Source organism: Macaca thibetana, chromosome 15 (genome assembly GCF_024542745.1).
Source record: "Macaca thibetana thibetana isolate TM-01 chromosome 15, ASM2454274v1, whole genome shotgun sequence".
NCBI classification, from domain to species: Eukaryota; Metazoa; Chordata; class Mammalia; order Primates; family Cercopithecidae; genus Macaca; species Macaca thibetana.
Genome location: NC_065592.1, coordinates 82,092,825 through 82,118,409, shown reverse-complemented (window position 1 = coordinate 82,118,409; position 25,585 = coordinate 82,092,825). Strand labels below are relative to the sequence as shown.

General features: G+C 35.3%; 1 protein-coding gene across 1 annotated transcript in view; it reads left to right on the top strand.

Moving 5' to 3' along the window:
* PTAR1 (protein prenyltransferase alpha subunit repeat containing 1) overlaps nt 1-21,799 on the top strand; it is a 424,325-nt gene extending 402,526 nt beyond the window's left edge. The window contains exons 7-9 of the mRNA XM_050760916.1: nt 7,327-7,631; nt 12,577-12,611; nt 12,693-21,799. Coding sequence (XP_050616873.1) covers nt 7,327-7,631; nt 12,577-12,611; nt 12,693-12,919 — 567 coding nt within the window. The 3' untranslated portion in view covers nt 12,920-21,799. The remainder of the gene's footprint in view (nt 1-7,326; nt 7,632-12,576; nt 12,612-12,692) is intronic.
* The last annotated feature ends 3,786 nt before the right edge of the window (nt 21,800-25,585 follow it).

Here is a 25,585-nt window from a genome sequence, read left to right as displayed (position 1 = left end):
AATAGAGGTTCACTCAATTTTAGTTCCTTTCTTTGTTCCTCTAGAGATAGAAAATTGGCTGCCAGTTTGCTTGATCAACTCAGTGCAGTTTATTCATGAAAAAGTATAAAACCCATCATACCCACCAACTGTCCTGTATACTGGGTATGGCAGTAAGACAAAAGTGTTTGCTCTCAACAAATTGAAAATCTAGTGGAGAAAGTAGACCAGCAATTACAAAGCATCAGAATACAATGGGAGCACAGAAAAATGGTTCTTCATCTAGGATGGGCTTGTTGGAAATAGCTGCCGGGGGAAGGAAGATATATTGAGTCGGGAGGCGTGATTACAAGTTGTTTGGTGGGTAGTCTGGGATATGGAGTGCTTGGTGGTCATCTCAGATCTATGACTTGATGGTGTGTGGGAAGAGGAAAGAGATATGAGGAGGCTTGGAGATAAAAAGGAAGGCACAGGTTGACTGAGAAGTCTTTGGAAATTTTTCTGCCGTGATGTGAACCTTTTCAAGTGGCATTTCCATAAAATCAGGAACAAGGGGCCAAAGTGAAATTCTTGGTTACTTGAGACTATCTGGTGGTAAGGATAACTCATTAATGGTGAGCTCAGCTGCCAGGGTCCACTCTTGGGCTCAGATGTCATCACCCTTCCTTGACCTGCCCTTGGAGGAGGACTTACCATTCTTCCATTCCCCACTTGCCACTGCAACATCTCTTGCTCTTGTTATCAGTAAGGAGTCCTAAATTTACCAAATCCCCTTTTTGTTGTTATAAGCCATTGGGCCCACCTAGAACATTTACTGCTATGCTTTGTCTATTACAGGAAGTAATCACAAAAATACCAGTAGTCTAGATCAGCTTAAAAATATATATGAAATGAGCGGGCATTTTTTAACTTAAAAAATTGAAAATGACTTTTTAAAGTGCTGGCCTCAAGTATTAGTAAGAGTATGAAAATAAGCATTATTCAAATTGTTATAATCTTACTGAAGGGCAACATGGCAGCACTTATCACACTTTTTAAAATAGGGTGTTATTTTTAGAGTTCTGCTTCCAGGAATTCATCATAAAGAAATAATGGAAAATGAAGTATGGTAGAATGATTAGAGGCTTCACTCAGTGGTCATGCAGACCTGCTTTGCATTCTGGCTTTACCACCAATTTGCTGTGCAGCCTTGAGGAAGTTGCTTAGCCTCTTATACCTTCAGTTTTCTCATCCGGAAAAAGAGGGTGACGATAATTCCCATCTCACTGAGTGATGCAAATTGAATTGGAGGATTCATATAAAGTGGCTATCAAAGTGCCTTAACTAAGTGCTCAATAAACACTGGCTATTAAATATAGAAGTTTGATGTATAAAAGTAGCATTTATAGTAGTGAAAAACTAGAAAATCTGTAGCCCTTCAATAATGAGGGAGTTGTTACATTACAGTCCATCACTTTGGAATATTTTGTTATGACTAAAAATTATATTTTAGAAGATGATTTAAAGGAAAATATTCACAATAGATTATATTAGGGTAGGCCTAATATTATTATTTATTTATTTATTTTTGAGACAGGGTCTTGCTCTGTCGCCCAGGCTGGAGGGCAGTGGCACAGTCTCAGCTCACTGCAGCCTCCACCTCCCAGGTTGAAGCACTTCTCCTGCCTCAGCCTCCCAAGTAGTTGGGATTACAGGCACCCACCACCACGCCCGGCTAATTTTTTAATTTTTAGCAGAGATGGGGTTTTGCCATGTGGGTCAGGCTGGTCTTGAACTCCTAACTTCAAGCAATCCACCTGCCTCTGCCTCCCAAAGTGCTGGAATTACAGGCATGAGCCACCGCACCCAGTAGCCTAATACAATTTTTAATGTATTTATTAGCATTGAATGAGACTGCAAATACTTTAAAGTGTTTGGAACAGTGCTTGGCACATGATAAATGCTCAACAGGTATTTATACATACACACAACAATATTATAGATTTTTTTCTTGTATTTTTTATAAAAACATTTTCTAGTCAGAAAGTTAAAGAATAAAGATTGATTAAAAGTAGTATGGGGTGGAATTATGACACTAATTTTCTATTTTATGTTCTCTCTGATGTCTGCATGCTTAAACAGACATTTAAGTAAATTTTAAAATATTTATATTTGAGGGTAGTGTGGCAGGAAAGACTCATAGTCAGGTAGTTTATTACTACTGGCAAATTACAAGTTAATATAGGGCTTCACATAAAAAAAGCACATATAGTCATTTCTCCAAAAAAAACATACCCACGTCACCAATAAGGACAGGAAAAGATATTCAACATCTTTACTATTAGGGAAATGCAAATCAAAACCACAGGGAGTGAGATACCACTTCACAGCAAAATATGGACAATAATAAATGTTGGTTAGGATGTGGAGAAACTGAAACCCTTCTTTATGGCTAGTAAGAATGTAAAATGGTATAGCCACTGTGGAAAGCAGTTTGGCATTTCCTCAAATAATTAAACATAGAATTACTATATATTAATAAAACTACAGTTTATATATATCATATTCTTGGAGAAAAACATGCATTACCATATATGACACTGTAATTCTACTCCTAGGTATATACCCAAGAGAGGTGAAAACACATTCCATACCAAATCTTGTATAAGAACATTAATAGCCACATTATTTATAATAGCCAAAAAGTAACACCTCACCTGAGGAATGGAAAACAAAATGTGGAATATCCATGCAATGGAATGTTGGCCATAAAAAAGGAAGGAACTATTGATACATGCTGTAATGTGGATGAACCTTGAAAACATGCTGATTGAAAGCAGTCAGATTCAAGGCCACATATTGTATGATTTCATTTATATAACATGTTCAGAATAGGCAAAACAGATTAGTGGGTACCAGAGGCTGGGGAGGAGGGAATGGGGTATAACTTCTAATAGGAACAGGGTTTTGTGGGGTGGTGAAAACGTTTGAAATTAGATAACAGCAATGATTACACAATTCTGTGAATATATTAAAAAACACTGATTTTTTTTTTACTTCAGAAATGATTCTAAAGTACATTAGAGAGAATAAAGCTTAAAGAATACCTGAGAAATTGTTAGGAAAAACGATAAGGAACACTCTACCATTAGATACTTAAATGTTTAATAAGACAGAATAATTAAAATTGTGATGCTATTTCAAAAATAGACTCAGTAATGGAACAGAATATAAAGTCCAGAAACAAATTCCAGTACATAATATGTACATATTCACTAATGATGAATATGGCATTTCACATAATTAGAGAAAGGATTCCTTGTTCAATTTGTGATGCTGGTAAAATTGATTGACTTTTTAGAAAATAGAAAGTTAGGTGTTTTTTTTTTTTAATCTAAAATACCAAATTGAACTTTAAATGGAATAAAAACCTATATGAAGAAAAAAGAGAGTCACATTATGCTAAGTGAAATAAGCCAAGCGCAGAAGGATGAATATTGCATGGTGTCACTCATAGGTGGACTCTAAACAAGTTGAACTCATGGAAGTAGAGAGTAGAATGGTGATTGCAGGAGTAGGGTTATGGTAGGGAATAGGGAGTTGCTGGTTAAAGGGTACAAAGTTTCAGTTAGGATGAGTAAGTTCTGGAGGTCTAATGGTAGAACATGGTAATTACTGTTAATAATGTATACCTAAAGATTTCTAAGAGCGTTATCTTAAATGTTCTTATCACAAAAAATAAAATAACCTATGTGAGGTGATGGATATGTTAATTCACTTGATTGTGGTAATCATTTCACAGTGTATACATAAAAACAATATGCCGTACATCATATATATGTGTGTGTGTGTGTGTGTGTATATATGTATGTATATGTGTGTATATATGTGACATACACACATATATACATATATACACACACATATACATATATATACACACACACACACACACAATTTTAATTTGTCATTTACACTTCAATAGACCTGAGGGAGAAAAGAAAAAAAAGAATTTTACTTGACTCCAAATCTTTAAAAAAAAGAAAAGAATTTTAAAAATCAGTTGCAGTAATATACTGAAATAATATTTACAACACATATGACAAATAGAGACTTAGTATCTTTAATATGTAAAGACCTCTTACAAACTCATAAGAAAAATAATGACTATCACAAATAGTAAATTAGACAATTCATAAAAGTAGGGAATTAGGCAAAATAGTTCATAAATGAAGAAACAAAGGAAAAGTAATCACACAAGAAAAGATATTTAGCCTTAATGATAATTAAGGAAATGTAAATTAAAATGAAACGTGATTCTTATTAAATTAGTGAAGATTAAAGTATTGATGATGAATTTAGGAAATAAGCATTAACATGTACTTCCAATAGGAGTATAAATTATATGGCCTTTCTGCAGGGCACTTTGACAGTATGTGCTAAGAACCTTATAAAGTTTTTTTCTTTGTTCCAGCAAGTATATTTCTAGAAATTTCTCCTAAATAATTAGATATGTACATAGATTTATATATGAGTGTTACTTAAACAAGAGTAGAAACAAACAGGGGAATGGTTAAATTCTGATAATCCTGAGGGTGAAATATTTTACGAGTTAAAAATTATAAAATAATATTTAATGCCATAGGAATATATTTATAATTGAAGTGGAATAAAATTAGTACAAAAGAATATCCCAGATTTTTGTTAAAAATAAACTCTGTGCATGTGCATACATAGAAAAAAACCTGAAAGATTTGTTTTATGCCAGAATGTTACAAGTAGTGATCTCTGGCCAGCAAAATAATGGATTTTTGTTTGCTTTTTTATATTTTTGCGTATTATTGGAATTTTCTATATTGATCATTTTGTATCACTTTTATAATCAGAAGAAAGCCCAAATGTTATTTTTAAAAGTTTACAGGACCTACAGCATATGTATTTTTAGTAGTCTTTCATTTTTAACATGTTATCCCTCTTTTTCATAGCCCTGCATCTGCAGTTTTCTTGTAGTTTATTTACTCACTTACTCATGTTTTCATATGGAAATAGGAAAAGGAAGATATTTAAGGTATATCACATAAAGGTCATTTATCCCATCAGTACCGTACATTAAAGCCATATCTTTATATAGTATCTTTAGATTACTTAAAAGTTAATTGGATCACTTAAAAGTAATTGCTGTCTTTTTAAAAAAAAATCATTCCCTATATCTTTATATCTTTTTATTCTAACAAGAAAATGCCCTGAAATTCCAGTTAAAGTTTCTTCTTTCATTTAATATGCATCTTTATGTCTTAGGGAAAAGAATATAGTGGATTTTCTCTTTAAAACCCTAATAATTTTTTTAAGAAAGTGATTTTGTTGAAAATATATGTATATTTTTTTCCATTTTGAGATGGAGTCTCGTTTTGTCACCCAGGCTGGAGTACAGTCGAGCAATCTTGGCTCACTGCAACCTCTGCCTCCCAGGTTCGAGTTATTCTCCTGCCTCAGCCTCCCAAGTAACAGGGACTACAGGCATGCACCACTGCGCCCTGATAAGTTTTGTATTTTTAGTAGAGACAGGGTTTCACCATGTTGGCCAGGCTGGTCTCCAACTCCTGACCTCAGGTGATCCACCAGCCTCCCAGAGTGCTGGGATTACAGGCATGAGCCACCGCACCCAGCCAGAACATCTTTTATTTATGTGCCATTTTTGCCTCAAAAATAATAAACTGCAATTTTATACATAGAAATATCCAGTTAGAAATAATCTAAATGTTTTTCATATTATATAAGTTCACGTTAAATAAGTAGAGTACTCTTTTCAATCCATACTAAGAAGCCATGCCAAAATAAAAAAGCTGCTGTATTATAGCCAGAATGTTCTACAGGTTTACTTTTCAAAAATGTAATAAACGTAAGATTAGTTTTTATTTCAGGTAGGAGTTTATCTGGTGCTATTTTTTGCTCGCCTTTTAAAATCAAATAAAGATACTGTTTTCCATTTCTCAGAGACTTGCCAGCTCTAACCTCTGTAATAAATTTAGGTGGCTGTGAATAAACTCATTGGAACTTAAAGGAGATGTTTAAAACATATCACTGATACAACTTGACTGTCTTGGCTGGAAGTAATCTTACTCCTTTATACTATTTGCCTTATTTATTAAATTGTTCATTCATTCATTTCATAAAATATTTATGTATCCACTCTGATGTCAGTAGGTATAGGAGGATTGAAGTATCAAATAGGAATGAATAAATATCTTAAAGCCCTCACTCACTGAGTTTAATGGGAATGAAGAGATGCACTGAAATTCTTTAATAAATGTGATGCAATACATAAGTACTGTGGGGGTTCAGGAAAAGGAAAGATTCCCGGGGAAGAAAAATGGTGTAAGAAATGGAAAAAAGATCATGGTACAGGAGAAGGCATTTGTCTGGGACCTTTGACAGACAGGTAAAGGTGGCATTCAGCATTATGCTGTCTATATTGTTAACTGTTCACAAATGTGTATCTTTTTTCCTTAGCTGGTCTGAAAATCCTCTGATGGAACGTGGTAGGCACTTGATATACCTTTCACTGATTTATGTTTGCTACCTGTCCAAGACACTCTCAAATAAATTATTTTTGCATAAGTGCTGCTTTTTAAAAAAGCATTTCATTTGAAATTCTTCAGTTTGCAAGATATTGGTATCACAAAGATTTAAACAATTTACTGCTGAATTTTATTTCATTTCTTTTAAAACCCATTTATTATTGTTAAATAAGTTTGAGACAAATAGTTAAAGTCACGAGCTCTTGAAACATTCTTATTATTAGTGCATCATGTTTTTCTACTAATCCCTTATAATTAAGTAGTGAACAAGACAAACATGGTCTCTGCCCTCATGGCACTTATACTGAAGAACAAATAATTTCACTGAGCCTATTGTTGAAGACAGAATAAGTTAGATATTATACACATTTATTAAATGTAAAATAAAGTTTATATGAAAGTAATCTGAGTTTATATTTTTCCTTTTACATCAGCATTACTTGTAAATGAATACCCTAATGCTCATCATTATTTTAGAATTTGTCTTTCCTTCTCTGTGTGTATCAATCAGAATGTGAGTAGTCAAGGTCTAAGGCAAGGATGACAAATGAGTTCTTAAATTCTTTAATCTTAAAGAAAAAAAATCTATCACTTTTATATGGGGAAGAGAAAATTTGCATGTATTAAACTTCCACTAAGTGAGAGCACTGTGCTGGACATTGTGTACAAAATATTGGTAAGAATGGTCTTGTCAAAAAAGGAACAAATCAAAGAGAAATCAGAGGCAATAATGGAGAAAGAAGAACCTTTCGGAACTCTTCTTCTTACTTCCCTTTTTTCTTCTTACAAGATTCTTCTTGATGAACTGTCTTCTACTAAACATTGGGCATCTATGCACGTTTCAGACCACAGTGGATTTCACTACCGCCAGTTTTTGCTAAAGTCTTTGATTAGCCAAACTGTGATAGACAGTTCTGTGATGGAGCAAAATCCTTTGAGAAGTGAGCCAGCGCTAGTTCTTCCAAAAGATGAAGAAGCAGCAGTTTCAACAGAGGAACCAAGGATTAATCTTCACCATCTTCTAGAAGAAGAAGTTGAATTCAGCACTGATCTTATTGATTCCTACCCAGGACATGAAACCCTTTGGTGTCATAGGTAAGAAAAGGGAAAATCTATTTTCTACACAAAACTATGCATGTCCTCATGAGAGCTGCAGAAGGTGTTAGTTACACCTGATTCCTGCCTGCTTGGGTAAACATGGTCATCTGATTGTTGAGCTTTGCCTGAGTGAATACAAGAGGTTTTGGATCATCATCATCATCATCATCATTAATAAGAGATTGCTCATGTAGATCTCTGCCTGCAGCTTAGGATGGTGATAGTCAGCCTTGACTGTGCAGTAGAATAACCTGTGTTAGTTCCAAAATAAAACAGAATCAAAAGTTTTTGGACTCCTTCCTTGGAGATACTAATACTTAGCATATCTAGGATGAATTGCTGCCATCTCTCTCTCTCTCTCTTTTTTTTTTTTGAGACAGAGTTTCGCTCTTCTTGCCCAGGCTGGAGTGCAATAGCACAATCTCGGCTCACTGCAATCTCAGCCTCCCAGGTTCAAGAGATTCTCCTGCCTCAGCCTCCCGAGTAGCCGGGATTATAGGCGCTCACCACGACACCTGGCTAGTTTTGTATTTTTAGTAGAGATGGAGTTTCACCATGTTGGCCAGGCTGGTCTTGAACTTCTGACCTCAGGTGATCCACCTGCCTCAGCCTCCCAAAGTGCTGGGATTACAGGCGTGAGCCACCATGTCTGGCCTTTTTTTTTTTTTTTTGAGAAAAAACTCAACACATAATATTGATGCACAGTCAGGATTGAGATTTGATTAGACCCCGAGAATAAGGTATGCTTTATCATTTTTCCAACCCTGATGGTCTGCAAATTAACTTACCTGAAGTATAATCTCTTGACACTTTTTGTTTAAAGTGTAAGAGAATTTATCTTTGAGAGAGGGGAAAGTCTGGTAGCAAAAAGTGAAAAAGGGTTAGCAATCTATCCACTTCAGTTGTGAGTACATTTGACAGTATGTTGGAATGAAGTCACGTATGTGATCCCTTCCCAGCTTCATTTCTTTTGGATCTTCCTTTTTTGGAGGCGTCTTCATCTTCATAAATACAGATTCTACTTTAGGCCATAGCATTGTATTTGTAAATGAAAGACTTGCCTGCACTAGGCAGGAAGGAGGTAGGCATTCTTTAAAATTGCCTATTTCTAAAGTTATTGAGATTTTCTTCTTTCTTCAGTCTAGTCTATCTTGTAGGTTATTTGAGGAGACCTGGTCAGCTGCTTTTCCTTACTAAATATATTCATAACAAAAGATTATCTCCCCTCTTTGGCACCTTCATTAGTAGAGAATGCTCTTTTTCTCTTAAAACCAAGTCACTTATTTCATGTTTTCAAGAGAGAAGATAGATCTTTTAAGCTACTGGCATACCTCAGAGATATCACAGGTTCAGTTCCAGACCACTGCAATAAAGTGAATAAAGCAATAAAGTAAGCCACACAATTTTTTTGTTTCCCAGTGCATATAAAAGTTACTTTTACATTACACTGTAGTCTAAGAAGTGTGCAACAGCAGTATGTCTAAAAAAAAAAAACTATGTATCTTAATTAAAATACTAGATTGCTAAAAAATGCTCACGATCAGATCATCCAACCCTTCGGCAAGTTGCAGTATTTTCCTGGTGAAAGGTATTGCCTCAGTGTTGGTGGCTGCTGATTGATCAGAGTGGTGGTTGCTGAAGGTTGGGGTGGCTGTGGCAATTTCCTAAAATAAGATCGCAATGAAGTTTGACTCTTCTTTCATGAAAGATTTCTCTGTAGTATGTGATGCTGTTTGACAGCATTTTGCCCACAGTAGAACTTCTTTCAAAATTGGACTCCTCTTAAACCTTGCTGCTGCTTTATCAAATAAGTTTGTGTCATATTCTAAATCCTTTGTTGTCATTTCAACAATGTTCATTTCACAGCATCTTCACCAGGAGTAGATTCTATTTCAACAAAACACTTTTTATTTTGGTTCATCCGTAGAAAGCAACTCCTCATCCATCCAAGTTTTATCATGAGATTGTAAGCAATTCAGTCACATCTTCAGGCCCCACTTCCAATTCTAGTTCTCTTGTAATTTCTACCACATTTGCAGTGACTTACTACACTGAAGTCTTGAACTCCTCAAAGTCATCCATGAGGGTTGGAATCACCTTCTCTCAGAGTTTTGTTCATGTTGATATTTTGACTTTCTCCCATGAATCACAAACGTTCTTAATTGGTATCTAAAATGGTGAACCATTTTCAGAAGGTTTTCAATTTACTTTGCCCAGATCCATCAGAGGAATCACTATCTGTGGCAGCTACAGCCTTATGAAATGTATTTCTTAACAAGACTTGAAAGTTGAAGTTTTTCCTTGATCCATGGGCTATAGAATGAATGCTGTGTTAGCAGTCATGAAAGCAACATGAATCTTTTTGTACATCTCAATCAGAGCTCTCACGTGACTAGGTGCATAGTTAGTGTGCAGTAATATTTTGGAAGGAATCCTTTTTTTCTGAGCAGCAGTTCTCAACAGTGGGCTCATAATATTCAGTTAACCATTCTTTAAATGGACGTGCTGTCAACATATGTCTTTTCATCCGGGCTTCGTTATTCTGTTGATAGAACACAGGCAGAGTAGGCTTAGCATAATTCTTAAGGGCCCTAAGATTATTGGAATGGTAAATGAGCCCTGGCTTCAACTTAAAGTCACCAGCTACATTAGCCCTTACCAAGAGTCAGACTGTCCTTTGAAACTTGGCATGGATTTCTCTCTAGCTATGAAAGTCCTAGACGGCATCTTTCAATAGAAGGGTATTTCATCTACATTGAAAATCTCTTGTCAGTATAGCTGCCCTCATCAGGGATCTTAGCTAGGTCTTCTGGATACCTTGCTGCAGCTTCTACATCAGCATTTGCTACTTCACTTTGTACTTTTATGTTACAGAGATGGCTTCTTTCGTTAAACCTCATGATCCAATCTCTGCTAACTCCAAACTCTTTTTCTCCAACTTCCTCACCTCTCTCAGTCTTAGAATTAAAGAGCATTAGAGCCTTAGTCTGGATTAGGTTTTGCCTTAAGGGAATGTTGTGGCTGATCTGCTCTTCTATCCAGAACACTAAAACGTTCTCCATATCAGCAGTAAGACTGTGTTTTGCTTATCATTTGTGTGTTCACTGGGGTACCACTTTTAATTTCCTTCAAAAACTTTCCTTTGCATTGACAACTTGGCATGAGAGGCCTACCTTTCAGCCTGTCTCAGCTTTGGACATGCCTTCCTCATTTAGCTTAATCATTTCTAGCTTTTGATTTAAAGTGAGAGATCTGTGACTCTTCGTTTCACTTGAACACTTAGAGTTCATTGTAGGGTTATTGATTGGCCTAATTTCAATATTGTTGTATCTCAGGGAACAGGGAGGCCTAGGGTGAGGGAGAGAGATGGGGGAAGAGCTGGTTGGTGGAGCAGTCAGAACACACACATTTATTGGTTCAGTTTACCATCTTACATGGGTGTGTTTGTGACACCCCAAAATAGTTATAGTAGTAACATCAAAGATCGCTGATCACAGATCACATAACAGATATAATAATCTTGAAAAAGTTTGAAATATTAGGAATGTTACCAAAATGTGACACAGACAAAAAGTGACCACATTTAGTTGGAAAAATTGTGCTGATAGACTTGCTTGACATAAGATTGCCAAACCTTCGGTTTGTAAAAAATACAATATCTGGCCTGTAATCTCAGCACTTTGGGAGGCCCAGGAGGGTGGAGCACAAGGTCAGGAGATCTAGACCATCCTGGTTAACACAGTGAAACCCCGTCTGTAGTAAAAATACAAAAAATTAGCTGGGCATGGTGGTGTGCGCCTGTAGTCCCAGCTACTCGGGAGGCTGAGGCAGGAGAATGGTGTGAACCCGGGAGGTGGAGCTTGCAGTGAGTCAAGATTGTGCCACACTGCCCTCCAACCTGGGTGACAGAGCGAGACTGTCTCAAAAAAAAAAAAAAAACCAAAAAAAAAAAAAACAATATCTGCAAAGCACATTAGAGCAAAGCATAATATAAACTAGTTGTGCCATAGGCCAGTTTTCTACTGCTGACTCATTGTCATTAGGCAGCTTATCTGGCCTTTAAGTTTTACCCCTTGTAAAACTGGTACATTATATGCTCCCTGTCTGCTTCAGAATATGCAAGGAAAATGAATAGAATTCTCTTTTAAGGGCTTAGAGTTGCCAATGTGAATGATGAGATATAACAACCTAGAGCTTATACAGTTCATTGTACATAGATGTGCCCCCACTGAATTGAAATTTTTGGAGATTAGGCACGGGAATCTTCATTTTTAACAAACAATTCTAGGTGGTTCTAAGGGCAGGAGAATTGCTCTTCTCAAAGGGAGAACAGGAACTGTATCTTTTAACATGTTGTGCTCAGAGCTCAGCACATCCCCAGTGCATGTGGATGTTTAAAACTGTAGTTGGTGATGGATTTAGGGTAAAGTTCAGTTGACTTTTAGGGAATAAGACCCCCTACAACAGATACGTTATTTTTATTAAAGTATTTGATAGAGGCCACAGATTCAGCCTCTAAAGGAACTGTTCAATCCCCTTATTTCTGAATCACTTTTCTTCCAGGATATCAATGAGGTTCGTTTTTGGTTTTGTTTTATATTTATAATTTGTAGCAGAAATAAGACTATCACATATTTCTAGTTTTATGTTATAGTTACCATAGAGCACCATCTCCAAGTCATTGTCATCTCAGTAAATGCTTATGAAAAACCTTAGGACCGTATTCTTTCTCACAAACAAACCTGTAAGCTGGGGTTATAAGACTTTCTTTGTCCAAATATCCTGGAACATCATTGCTGTTTTTCCTCCTTCCCCTGTATAACTTGGTTATGAAGTGGACAGTGAACTGAATACTGTATGTTTTGAAATTGCAAACTTTTTTTTCCGGAATGTGAAAAAAATGTGATTTTCTTTATTCTCTTCCTTCCCCTCTCTATCGCAGGCGGCATATTTTCTACCTTCAGCATCACTTAAATGGTAGGTTTCCTCACAGCATGACCCAGTTGTCACCTGCAGACAGCCCTGGGGGGACTTTGAGTGACTTGCACCTTATCCCAGCAGGCTCCCAACTGTCTCAGGCAATGGAAGTGGATGGACTGAATGACTCTAGCAAGCAAGGCTATTCCCAGGAAACCAAACGCCTGAAGCGGACACCAGCTCCAGACTCTCTAGGCCTAGAAATGGAGCACAGGTTCATTGATCAAATATTGTCCACCTGTCGGAACGTGGAGCAAGCCAGGTTTGCCAGTGCATACAGGAAATGGCTGGTTACTTTGAGTCAATGAAAGAGGTGAATTAGTCCTACAAGGTTCCCCTTTTAGTGCAATATTGCTTTCTTTTATTATTTACATAGTTGCATGAACTATTTACTATTATTGGCTAACCATATGTTCTTCATCTTTAGGTTGAAAGTCCATAGTAAATCTTTCATTTTATTTATTTTGTTAATAACTGGCATTCCTGTGGGGATAAAATAGTTGTATAGTTCCTTCGTGCTAAACAACGTGTCTTAAATTTTCTGTTGAACTTCTCACCCTTTGTATTTCTGTAAGTGGGGCTTCTCATTTGGTTTTCCTGATTGGTTCACATACACACCTCTACCCACCTCAGTCCAATTGCTGCATAGGCAAATTATTTTAAAAATTAAAAATTTAAGGCCTAGGCAGGAGGATCTCCTGAGCCCAGGACTTTGAGACCAACCTGGGCAACATAGCAAGACCCCATCTCTACAAAAAGTTAAAAAAAAAAAAATAGCTAGGCATAGTGCTATGCACCTGTGTTCCTAACTACGCAGGAAGCTGAGGCAGAAGGATTGCTTGAGCCCCAGGTGTTTGTGGCTATAGTGAGCCATGATTGCACCACTGTACTCAGCCTGGGCAACAGAGTTGAGACCCTGTCTCTAAAACAAGTTGAAAATAAACATTTATGTTGCAGTTCAACTTAAGAATGTTGGTATGAATGCTGAAATGTTGGTATGAATGCTGAATAACTTGATGTAATTGTTTTAAGAATCAAATGGCTAGATGGGTGAATGTGTAAAAATATAAACTAGTTCTCTTTCTCTAGCCTGTTCTACCCAATTACCAAAGTCAGAAGTATTGGAATTTATATGAAAAAAATGCTTCCAATGTAATCCATTTTTTAAATGGTTATTTAAAAAAAAAAAAACTAATTTAAGAGTTTATGTAATTGCAGTAAAGGAAAATTATTTTTATTGCTAGTTTTGATAGATTATTTTTACCTCAAATTTGGTATATGCCAAAACACGTCAGTCCTTATACAGTTGATTTTTTTTTTCTTTCTGAAAACCTGGAATGCTGTTTTTAGCTATTACTACTTTTTAATTTCAAATTTACTTATAACAAATGGGAGAAATATATAAAGAAATATATCCATAAAAATCTTCCTTTTTAAAAATCTAAATTATTGAGGATACACTATGGAGACTATAAAATTATCATGAAGTGACTATTAAAGTTTACTGGCAAATGCCAGGGGAAGGAATAGTATGTGCAAAACAAAACACTTTTATACTGAACTTAATCAGGGATGAGGTACCAAAGTATCCACATTATAGCTGTATCTTTTTAATAACAAGGGCTGAGTTTTTCAGGTAGGTGGGGTGAGGGTGGGGAATGGGCCGTGTAATGTCTGCTTTCTTATATTTGCCCTTTTGTAAATGGTCTGTGTTTCTTCTTTTCATATACTTTCTGTTTTGCCAATCCATTACATATTTTTTGTCACTTCCATGTGTCATTTTTGTATATCTTTCCTTTCTTACTTCAGGGGTGTGTCTTCAAGATTTCTACCCCCTATTTGCAATGAATTTCATACCTCATCTAAAATACATTCATATACCAGAAATATCAACAAGAGTGGCCCTTCCAAAAGTTTCCCTAATGATGGAAGCTGTCAGTTGTCCTGTCTCTGTGCAGAATGGGAGTCACAGTGGCAGAAATAAGTGTGACAACCATGCTTTGCCTGTTGTGCTTTTTACTGGCTAGGTGATTTGCAAAGTGGGGATAAAGATGTAGGGAAAGTAAACCTCTCTGTCTCACTGTTATAGAAAGCCTGGACTTGAGTTAGGTACATCGCCTTAAAAAAGCAGAAATATGTCCTTTTCTTGGGCATCCTGGTTTTGTTGAGTGGCAGACTGTTTAAGTGAGTGAGACTTAAGAATGCCAGAAACGTTGTCTAGCCTGGCCCCAGTAGACAGAATTTGTTCTTCTCTCAAGTCAAAAATTACCTTTTTGTAGCTTTTATATTATTTAGATGAAAAAATGCCATTAAGAACATAATTCCATGGTCCTTTGTGTACAAAACATATTTTGAATCAAATACCTCAAGGTCCACCTAGACCTCTATGGGTAAAATCATAAGTTTATGATTTTTAGCTCCTGTGAGGGTTTGGGGGCAAACTACACAGAAAAGACATGGGTGGTTCAACCCATTCCACTAAAATATGTCGCCAGATTCTGGCCGAACTCAGTATTACCTTTTCTCCTAAAAATCATTTTTCACATTTTGAGTAATAGGGCTTATTATGCTTTGATGTGAAAAAATATCAGGAAATGAGTGACAATACCCTATGAAACACTAGCTAAATTTTTATAGTGCTCTATGCCTTTGTGTACCTTCCACTGATGATCTTGCCCATCTTTGGTGTTAACTATTTTCATATCTTCTAAGGCTCTTAACCCACTCTTTTGAAGCCGTGCAGTCCTTTAATATGTCTTGGTTTCTTCCTAAAAGTTTTAAGTAGAGAGCAAAAATACAAATACCCAAAGGATACTGTTAGTATGTAACTTTTGTGTGCTGCTTTATTTCTAGAGTTTGCATTTTTTAATTGTTCATTCACAGAAAATCCTAATATTGCCCTATATGGTTGTTTTTTTTCCTAAGTGGTTAATATTTAAACCCGCTAGCTGTAGCATGATAATGTCTTTGACTGAGCTCATGTAGTAGAAAGGATGTGTCTATTTTCTGGGACTTGTTAGTCTTCACTTATTTTTCTATAACTAATTGTTAAAAGGAAAAGATGGCTTATTGACATGTATTTTATTAAACTTTCACTGAAAGAACAGTGGGTCATCGTACCATACTGTGGATTAAGAATACTACTGACAAGCAAAAAGCATTAAGCTCTGTAACTGTCTCCACCACCACCTTCACCCCACTTTTAGTGTACCTTAGTGTACTTTAGTGTACCTGTTTTGGCAATATGGTGTTTTTCAGATTCTACTTGTGCCCTGCACATTGTGAGGAGTCATTAAATATTTATTAAATTAATGAATGACTAACAGAAGAAGAGAAAGATTGTTTGGGAGTTATAAGAATGAGTGATGATTGAGAAATTGATGGATTAGTGCAATGGATTGTGAATGAATGATGCTTTCTAGTTTCGTAATACGTGGGAAGTGCTATCGCCTATAGAATAAGTTGATTTAGACTTTTTTTTCTTCATTTCATTACCTTGTTTAAACTTGTTAAATCCCAGCCAAGAAATGCAGCTCTGTAATTGTCAATTAACTGTACTATAACATATACTAAAAATTGTAGAGCTGAAGAACCCACTTGCATTAAGAACACCACTTTCTGTTCATTTGCGGTATTAGAGGACAGATCCTGCACACAGAGGCAGAACTGCTTTTGGTCATCTGAAGAAATTCTTTGATTTCAGTGACTTACTGATCTGTACCTGTGCACGTATCATCATTTTATGCTTTTCCTTGTTTCCCCACAACTTGAACTGTGACTCTTTCAGGTATTTCTTAAATCTGTGTGAGTACTTTGTAAGCTTAGGGATTTGATACATATTAATGTCCCCTTTGTCTTCTCTAGGTTTTAGCATTTTATTACGTCTTAAGAAACTCTGGGCCCAGACTTTCAGTCATATTTCTTATTCCTATGGTACAGTTCTCACTTAAAGGCTTAATTATTAGTAGGGTTAAATACATACAGGTTATCTCTAAAAGTACTTAAGTTTTCAAATAAGGGCTTATGTGATACAAGATATGGAAACAAAAGTTTTTGGATTTTTATGCAGTAGTTTGCAGGAAAGCAAATACATAGTAGATCATATGCCACTTAGGTATGTTCAGGTCATGCCAATTTATTCTTGTTAGGCCACACACACATGTATGTGCGTGTAAAAAGAATTTTTAATATTGAAGCAAACAAATTATCAGTTTAATAATTTTCTGTTATATAGCACAAGATGGCAGATACCACCTACTGTATAACAATCTAATAATCCCTACCCTAGTTCCCCTGAGTTATAGAAGATGCTAAAGATTTAGTTGTAAAGGGAAGTAACATGATTTTTTTTTCTAAAAAGCTGTTTTAAGCTAAGTATTATCTTGCTATTGGAAAATTATATTTTAAAACTTAAAGATATTTAAAGTGTGCTAGAAAATTTGAACCTGATAACAACTGAACCTTTTGTCTTGAATAAATTTCTCAAATAGAACTGTGCAAACCCTAGCACTTTATGTGTTGCTGCCTCCCCACACCTAGGTATGCTCTGTAATAAGCTCCCAGTTAATGGAGAGATGTGTAGAGGCACTGGGAAGTTAATGAAGAAGAAAAATCAACCCCAAGAATTCCTTATTGTCACATAGTGTCTTTTAAAAAATAACTATAGGACTGTGTTAATTTGAGTGCCTTTCTTACTTTTTTGGGAGCAAGATTATATTTAATGTTTAAGAAAACAGGATGGAAGTTTTATCAAACAGTTGATTGTGGCCCATTGTTTTATTTATTCCCATCGCTAGGCATGGCCCCATAGGGTATTTTATCCTTCAGTGAGAGACTGATATAAGCAGGCAGGATGCTTTGATTATTCCATTAGTTATCATTTTAAGGACCCTACCAATATTTAGTTCTTTCTTTCTGGCAACTAATGTTTTGGGGGTTGGAGGCATCCCATTTAGAGGATGGTGTGTGCACAAATAGATTAGTCTGAAACCTGTGTCCAACGGGAAACAGTGGCACTCTGCCCTAAAATAAAGGCCAGAATGTTGTCCTAAATGAATCCTTTGCCTTACTTTAGGACCTTCCTTCCCTCTCAAATTCAGGCATAATGTAATATAGTTGAAAGGGTGAAAACAGTACTTGCTTTCTTTCAGATACTGGAGGAAAAGAAGTAAATGCATAGATGAAATTTTAAATGTATCATTTTATCTGTTTGTATCTGGAGAAGGGAGGGATAGGAATTCCATATTTCAAGATAGCAACTATAATTTCATAGAAATATATAGCTAAAGATTCCAAAGTGCTTTTACAGAGAACTGTTGAATAATATATTCCTAAAGGGCAGCAATATGCCATGTTCATGGTGAAGACAGAAAACCAGTGTATCAGTTGTGGATCTTAGGTGGGAGAGGAAACCTCAGGCTCCCAACTTTGACTTCTCTACTCTCACCAGGCCATGTTAACACTGTAAAACCAAACTCTTTGCTAAGAACAATACAGGGCAGTAGTTTAGTCTGCTGATGAAACTTTGTGCTTCCAAGAATATTAGCTATATATAATTTGTGCTTTCTGGACAATAGAATGGTCCAGAAGGCTAACCCTGACATTACTTTTATTAGTCTGTTGTTATTCCTCAGGGTGTAGAAGATTTAGTAAATTTAGGACAAATTTTATATTCAGTGGCAAAAAGCAAAGGCAAAAATATGCTAAATATATTATTAGCTCTTAAATTTTAGTATAGATCGTATTTTTTATAAACTATTACCAGTACAGTAGCTAGTAGATATTCTGTGACTGCCTCATTGTTCATCTTGCTGCTTTGGTCCCTATGGCTCTAGTATGAACATTCTTGTGTCTTCTGTGGAAATGATTTCTGTATTACAGTTCCATCTTTGGTAGAGGTGGGAATAATTGTATTTTGTTTTCGTTGACATCATTCTCAACTTTTAGAAATACTGTTGAGGAAAATGATTACTGTTGGTTTTCAAATTGACAACTATTTTGCTTCCAAAGACTTCAGTTTCCCTCTGTTTTATGTGTAGACTTCATATATGTTCAACACATTGCATACTGCCTTGCACATTGTAGGAATTCAACAAGTCAGAGTTTATAAAAGCTAGAAAGATAAAACTAGCTTAGCTGTCTTATCATCATTGTCCATATTCTTAGCTTTGGGAAAAATATACCATTTTGCATAAAATACATAATCAGTTTCAAATGCACATGGCAAAGATATACAGTTGCACAACATTGCAAGTGAAATTTACAAAGGATTTTTATTTTTGTGTATGCTCCTATTTAAAGTGCTCCTATTTAAAGCAGTTTTCTTTATTAGAGCAACATCTTCCAGCAAAGTTAGAAACCTAACATAAGTGCTCATTTGCCCAAATTAACGAGATAGTTATGTAAACTTTTCATATTAAGTCTTTAGTCATTTACAAACAATAACATTCTGGCTTTTCTTCCATACCTTTAAGGAATCAGCCTTAATTTTATGTATGGCAGTCACTTTCCTCAAGGTACTATGCAGCACACTTTCGATTGCTTATTTATCTTTATAAAGTGATACGTAATAAATTTAGGTTTATTTGTCACATAATTTCATATGTTCAGATGTTGATTCAAAGAGCATTCTATTAGAAAAGTTTGTAAATTATCCTCCCTTACAAATACTATTTCATCTTGCATTTGGAGCAGGTATTTTTTTCTTATTAGTTGAAGACTGGGTACAGTTATAGTAGATGCTCAATAAATGCTTAGTCAGTGATTGATCTAACAGCAAACTAACAGCTTTCAGAAAGGAGATTGTTGACATCTTTTCACCAAGGAGTATATTTGTAGAGTAATATATGTGTGGAATTTTAAAATTATATCATTTGACATGATTTATGAGGCTTATTTAGGCTGGACTTAGTAACATGTAATAAAAATATTATTTATACACAACATAGTTGAAAGATAGGAGATGTGAAAGTTTAAGTAGTATTTTCTTATGCAAGGCATATTAATAAATGTAATTAAATGTCTTAAGCAGTTCGCTGAACTCTAGAGAGAACTACTGTAGTCTTCTGCAATCAGTCTCTGTATTGGTATATCCAGTACTATCGGGGTTTAGGTTCTTTTTATTTTTCCTTAAATCTTACTTGTTTCTAGCGTCTTAAGAGTGGTACTGGTAAAATGTGAAGTTACAATAAACTTCTGCTTGTTTTCTCCGAACATCTTTGGCATGAGGGAGAACTTTTTATGAATGATACAGTAGTTTCAGCATCTGTTAATTTGTGGTTTTCAAAGCATTTTTGACAGAGTTTACCTAATGTAAAAAGATTAAACAGTTTTATAAAACACAAATAAACATTCCTACCTGAACTGTGAGGAACAGAGTGTATAATACAAATGTAATTAGGCATTGCCTCCTGGCGAGGTTCTTGATGCATGACTATGATGCTGGCTGCTGACTGAGGTGAGCACTGTGAGTATTGTATTTTGGCATATGTTGTTTTTAGGAAAATAATGGAATGCATTCTTAGATTAACTTATTGTTTTTGAGTTAGAAAAAATAAAAGACAAGGTATTATAAGTATGCCAAATACTTTTACACTACAAAAGATTTAAAAAGGAGAGGAAGAAAAAATATCAAAGGCCAGTTATGATTTTTAATAGCGTCTAATTTTTTTTTTTTACTCAAATTTTTTGGACACTAGTCAATTGCATAATTTAACATGGAGGAGCTTTCATTTAAAAGAAGTTCTCAGCTACTATATTCTGCCATTAGAATTCACCATGCCTGTTAATTTTACATTGCTTGAAAATTTAAGTTAGCTGCCATCAATATTGTTTTAAGATTTTCTTATAGTTTATGTTTAAATGGAAAAGTTATGTATATAATCTGTGGTGCAGGGTCAGGCCTTGGCCATTAAAGGTAAGTTTGGCTAACTTACTTTACTGAAGAGACTAATGGTCTTCCCTCTGTTGCACTGCTATGTTTCTTGATCTATTTTTCCCCAGTATAACAGTCTACATTGAAGTCCTTTAGCTCTCTCCATATACTAATTGACATTTGTTAAGGATTCAATATTTTGTGAATTCTTTTTTCACTTAAAATGCATATCTTGCAGAGAGATAAGAGTGAATTTTGCAATAATTTATATGCAGAGTGTGCTTATGGGTTTCTGGGAGTTCGAGTTAGTACCCCAGAGTGCTTAAAGTATGATGCTAAATTCTAAGGCTAATATAATGACTATAGATTATCTATATCCACACTGTTCAATAGAAATATAATGTGAACCACAACATAATTTTTAATTTTCTAGTAGCCATATTAAAAAAGAAACACGCAAAATTAATTTTAATAACATTTTATTTAACCCAGTATATTAAAAATATCATTTCAACATGTAATCAATATAAAAGATTATTAATGAAACACCTTATCTTCTTTTTCTTCCATACTGAGTCTTAGATTTGAGTGTATTTTGTACTCACAGCACATCTCAATTCTGACTGGCCGCATTTTAAGTGCTCAATAGTCACATATGGCTAAGGGCTACTATACCGGACAGTACAGATTCGTAGAGTACAAACTATGACTTTATTTTAACTTTGGAGATGGTGAGGTAGGCATGTATTTATGGTACTTTAAAAATTCAAAATAGTTAGAAAAGCATCTAATAGAATTATCCGCTTGTTTTCCTTCATCTTCATTTTAATATGCTCTAGAAGTAGGATCAACCTGTTCCAATTTGCCAAGCATTATTTAAGGAGGAATAATTCCATACCATGTAAAATACTGTGATATGCTGATTATAATACATTATTAACAAATTTTCAAGTTGCGTTCACTAAATTCTGTCCTGTTTCTTCAAAATAATATAGCTTAAATTGCATGTTAATTGTATATCTTACCTATTTTGTTTTTATATTATTCTTACAATATAATCATGTATATTAACAAACAGCCCTGGGATTCTAATCTTCCTCTGCAGCTGTCTTCCAGGACTTACTGGCACTTATCACATTGTGATAAGTGTCAGAAAAGTAGAATAAAATATTCTTTTTCCATTAGATTTGTTCTTATGTGACCATGTACCAAGCCAGATATAAATTATTGTATTTCTGTAGAATATGGAAAATAGTGTTTGTCTTACCTTTGCTAAATGTTTGCAATTTCTAAGTAAACCTTTCATCTCCTAAAATGAGTGTTAAGTGTGATTTTGTTTTTACTTTTGGTGCTTTAAACTTGAATCTAGTCTACCAAGCTTTCCATTTTATTTGCTTTGATGGTGGTAGGGAGGTGGAGGTGTGAACTGTTGTGTAAATGAAACCAATAACTTTATGACCTACATTTGTAGAAAGAATAAAAATGCCACTATGTCTAGAACATAAAAGAAATGTCAAAAACAAATTAGAGAAATTGCCACAGTTGTTTTTAAATTGCATTAACAGTGACTAATTGCCTTGTGAAAGTTATTATGACTAGATGTGCTTTTTCCCACCTATTTCAAATGAAACTGTAGAGCACACAGAATTACTCGGTTATTTTAGTGTTACATCGTATGTTTTCTCAATCCTGAGTCTCACTTCTGTATAAGCCAGATATAGCAGCGTTACTTACACAATATAATACGTAGATAGACTCCAAAAGGTGTTTGATAAAGCGGACGCTTTTTTTAACTCAAATTTTAAATATTTCAGAAGTGTTTTATGGGAAAGACCTATATTACTTTATCCCTTGACTATTTAGGATTATATTTTATATAATGCATTACTATTATGTATATTTTGGGTAGGAAACAGGATATCAAATTTATTTTGCATGATGGCAAAGTACTACAATTGTTTAAAATTGCAGTACTGGCCAGGCGCAATGGCCCACACCTGTAATCCCAGCACTCTGGGAGGCCCAGGCGGGTGGATCACCTGAGCTTAGGAGTTCAAGACCAGCCTGGCCAACATGGCAAAACCTCGTCTCTACTAAAAATACAAACATTAGCCGGGCATGGTGGCGCACATCTGTAATCCCAGCTACTCAGGAGGCTGAGGTGGGAGAATGGCTTGAACCCAGGAGGCAGAGGTTGCAATGAACCAAGATCATTCCACTGCACTCCAGCCTGGGTGAAAGAATGAGACTCCGTCTCCAAAAAAAATAAAACATTAAAAAAAAAAAAAAAAGCAGTAGTGTTTTTGCACTGATAAGCTAGGAAAGAAAACTAGCTTAATTTGAATTAATAAGCAAATTACATAAGAAGTGTGACAAAAATCCGTATTAGTAAAGTGCTTCCCTGGGAAATTGATTTGGTTAGTAACATGCTTTTTGAAATGAAAGATGAACAATAACAGATCCAAGATGATACACTAGCCAATTAAATTTATTAAATATGATAACCCTTTTGTCATTGGTCTACATTTAGCAGATAGCACAATTTTCCTCATGTTGGAAACTCAACGTTTTGCTTTTGGTACTCTATTACTTAAAAAAAGAAAAGGTATTTTTTATGAGATATTTAAATAGCATAGCTTTTGTCTACTAGTAACTTACTCCAGAATGGCCCTGTTGGGCATCAGCTTTAAGTTACAGTGTGCCTTTTCTTTAAGAGAAACACAGTAGTATCATTATATGTGTACAGTGTCACAGAAGTAGAATTTGAAAGGTTGCTTGCCTCTCCACCTTAGCTTTAAAAAAAGGAAGCAATAATTTACATCTTGTTTTTGATTTCACAGATTCTTAGAGTAATCCTGGCTGTCGGGGTTCTGAGTGCTTTACCTCTTCTTAATGATGTGAGCAACAGACAGAATGGTATTTCTGAATTTACACTTTTAGTACTGGAAAAGTCTGATGATATACAAATGTCTCGTATTAGATTTCTCATATACCTCTCACAATAACTACAGCAGCATGATCAGCAAAAGGTCTGTGTAGGGAAGCTAACTAGGCTGAATTGACCCTCTGTCATATTTTATATTCTCATATTTTTAAAAATTGCTAGTGACCTCACTAGATACATTGTTGAGAAAATACTGAAAGGTAGTGACCACATGGGATGGGTGTAACACCAGTCACCCCTATTTGTTTTATTTTCAAGTAAGTTATGTAGTCATACCATCTACTGACATTCCTCGGAGCAAAAACTATCACGTTGTCTCTTGTTTATAACTAAGTGAGGACACATCTAGTTGGTGGCATTGATATAAGTCTTAATTTCAGTTATTCCACGTGAATAAAAAAATCATCTTGTGTAGCATTTATTATAGTAGAAAATCACCAAGAACTACAATGTGCAACAATCGATTGAGTAAATTAGTGTTTTCCTGTACAGGTATACTATGCACTCATAAAAACAGAACTTATAATTACAAGGAAAAAACCTCATAGTAAGTTAAGTTTTTAGAAGTAGGTTACAAAGCAGTATGTAAATAAGATTCTAACTTTATTATTTTTTTAATTTAAATCTCATTTCTAATCATAGCAGGACCAACCTTGATACTGAACACAACTAAAAATGTTGGAAAATATATTAAAATCTTATTCAAAGCAGATAAATTAAAAAACATCATACCAAGACTGTGGAATGCCAGCAGAAAAAAAAAATCAAAAAGAGCTAAAGACAAAAGATTAAACTGATAACTCACTTCTCGACAGCAACATTGAATCAGAACACACTGGTAATCTAGAATTATAAACAGAAGAAATTCTTTGGTGAATGAGAATAAAGTACACATATGCAATATGTTTCCATTCATGTAAAGTTTAAAAATAATAAAATCATTAAAACAAAATTATTGCAAAGATCAGGACGGTGGTTGCATCTAGTTGGGGAGTGGAACCATGCCAGGGACAGGAACAAGATGAAGAACCTGTGGGACTCTGACAGGGTTCTGTTTCTTGGCTTGGCCTTGGGTACATGTTCACATATACGTATATACACACGTGTGTGTGTGTGTGTGTATATATACATATAAAGCATACTATGTCTTTTTCTAGTTATATTTGCAAAGAAGAAAAACATTGGAAAAATTAGGGTGCCATATTCATGACTAGACAACACATAAAACATCTTCCAGCCAGGCGCAGTGACTCACACCTATAATCCCATCACTCGAAGGCCAAGGTGGGAGGATTGCTTGAGGCCAGGAGTTTGATACTATCCTGGGCCACATAGCAAGATATCCTGTCTCTACAAAAAAGAAAAAAATTAGCCAGGTGTGGTGGTGTGTGCCTGTAGTCCCAGCTACTCAGGAGGCTGAGGCAGGAGAACGGTGTGAACCCAGTAGGTGGAGCTTGCAGTGAGACGAGATTGCGCCACTGCACTACAGCCTGGGGGACAGAGCAAGACTGTCTCAAAAATAAAGTAAAAAAATATTTTTAAAAAGTACTGAAACAACAGGTTTTCCAAATGAAAAACAGGCCCAACTTTTAGATAATATACAAAAATTAATTCAAAATGAATCATAGAATGAAACATAAGACTAAGAATCCATAAAACCACTAGAAAACAAAATATCTTTATGACCTTGAGGTAGGCAAGATTTAATTGGACAAGATACCAAAAGCACTAATAAGGACATGATTTAAAAAAATTCAAATCTAGAAGGGTATGCCACACACGTGTAGGGCTGTGTGCATGCTCAGGAAATACCTGAGAAGGCTGTAACTCTTAACTCCTTATTCACTTTAAGGCTATTCACAAACAGGAACTTAAGGCTAAGGCAGAGCTAGAAACTACCTAAATGAATGTGGAAGTCTTGCCCCAGCATGCACAATGAGCCCCTCAATAATAAATGGGAGATTTGTTACTTTAAGGAAATATCTGTCCCAATTACTAACTGACCACCATACTACTGAGAAAAGACTTTGGTGGCCACCTGTGACAAAAAAAAAAAAACGGACTTTTACGAAGTTAGTTCAGAAAAGTCACCAAAAAACAGTAGCAATAAACCTGTGAATGGCGGATAATCTGATTTCCAGAATTGGCACATTATAT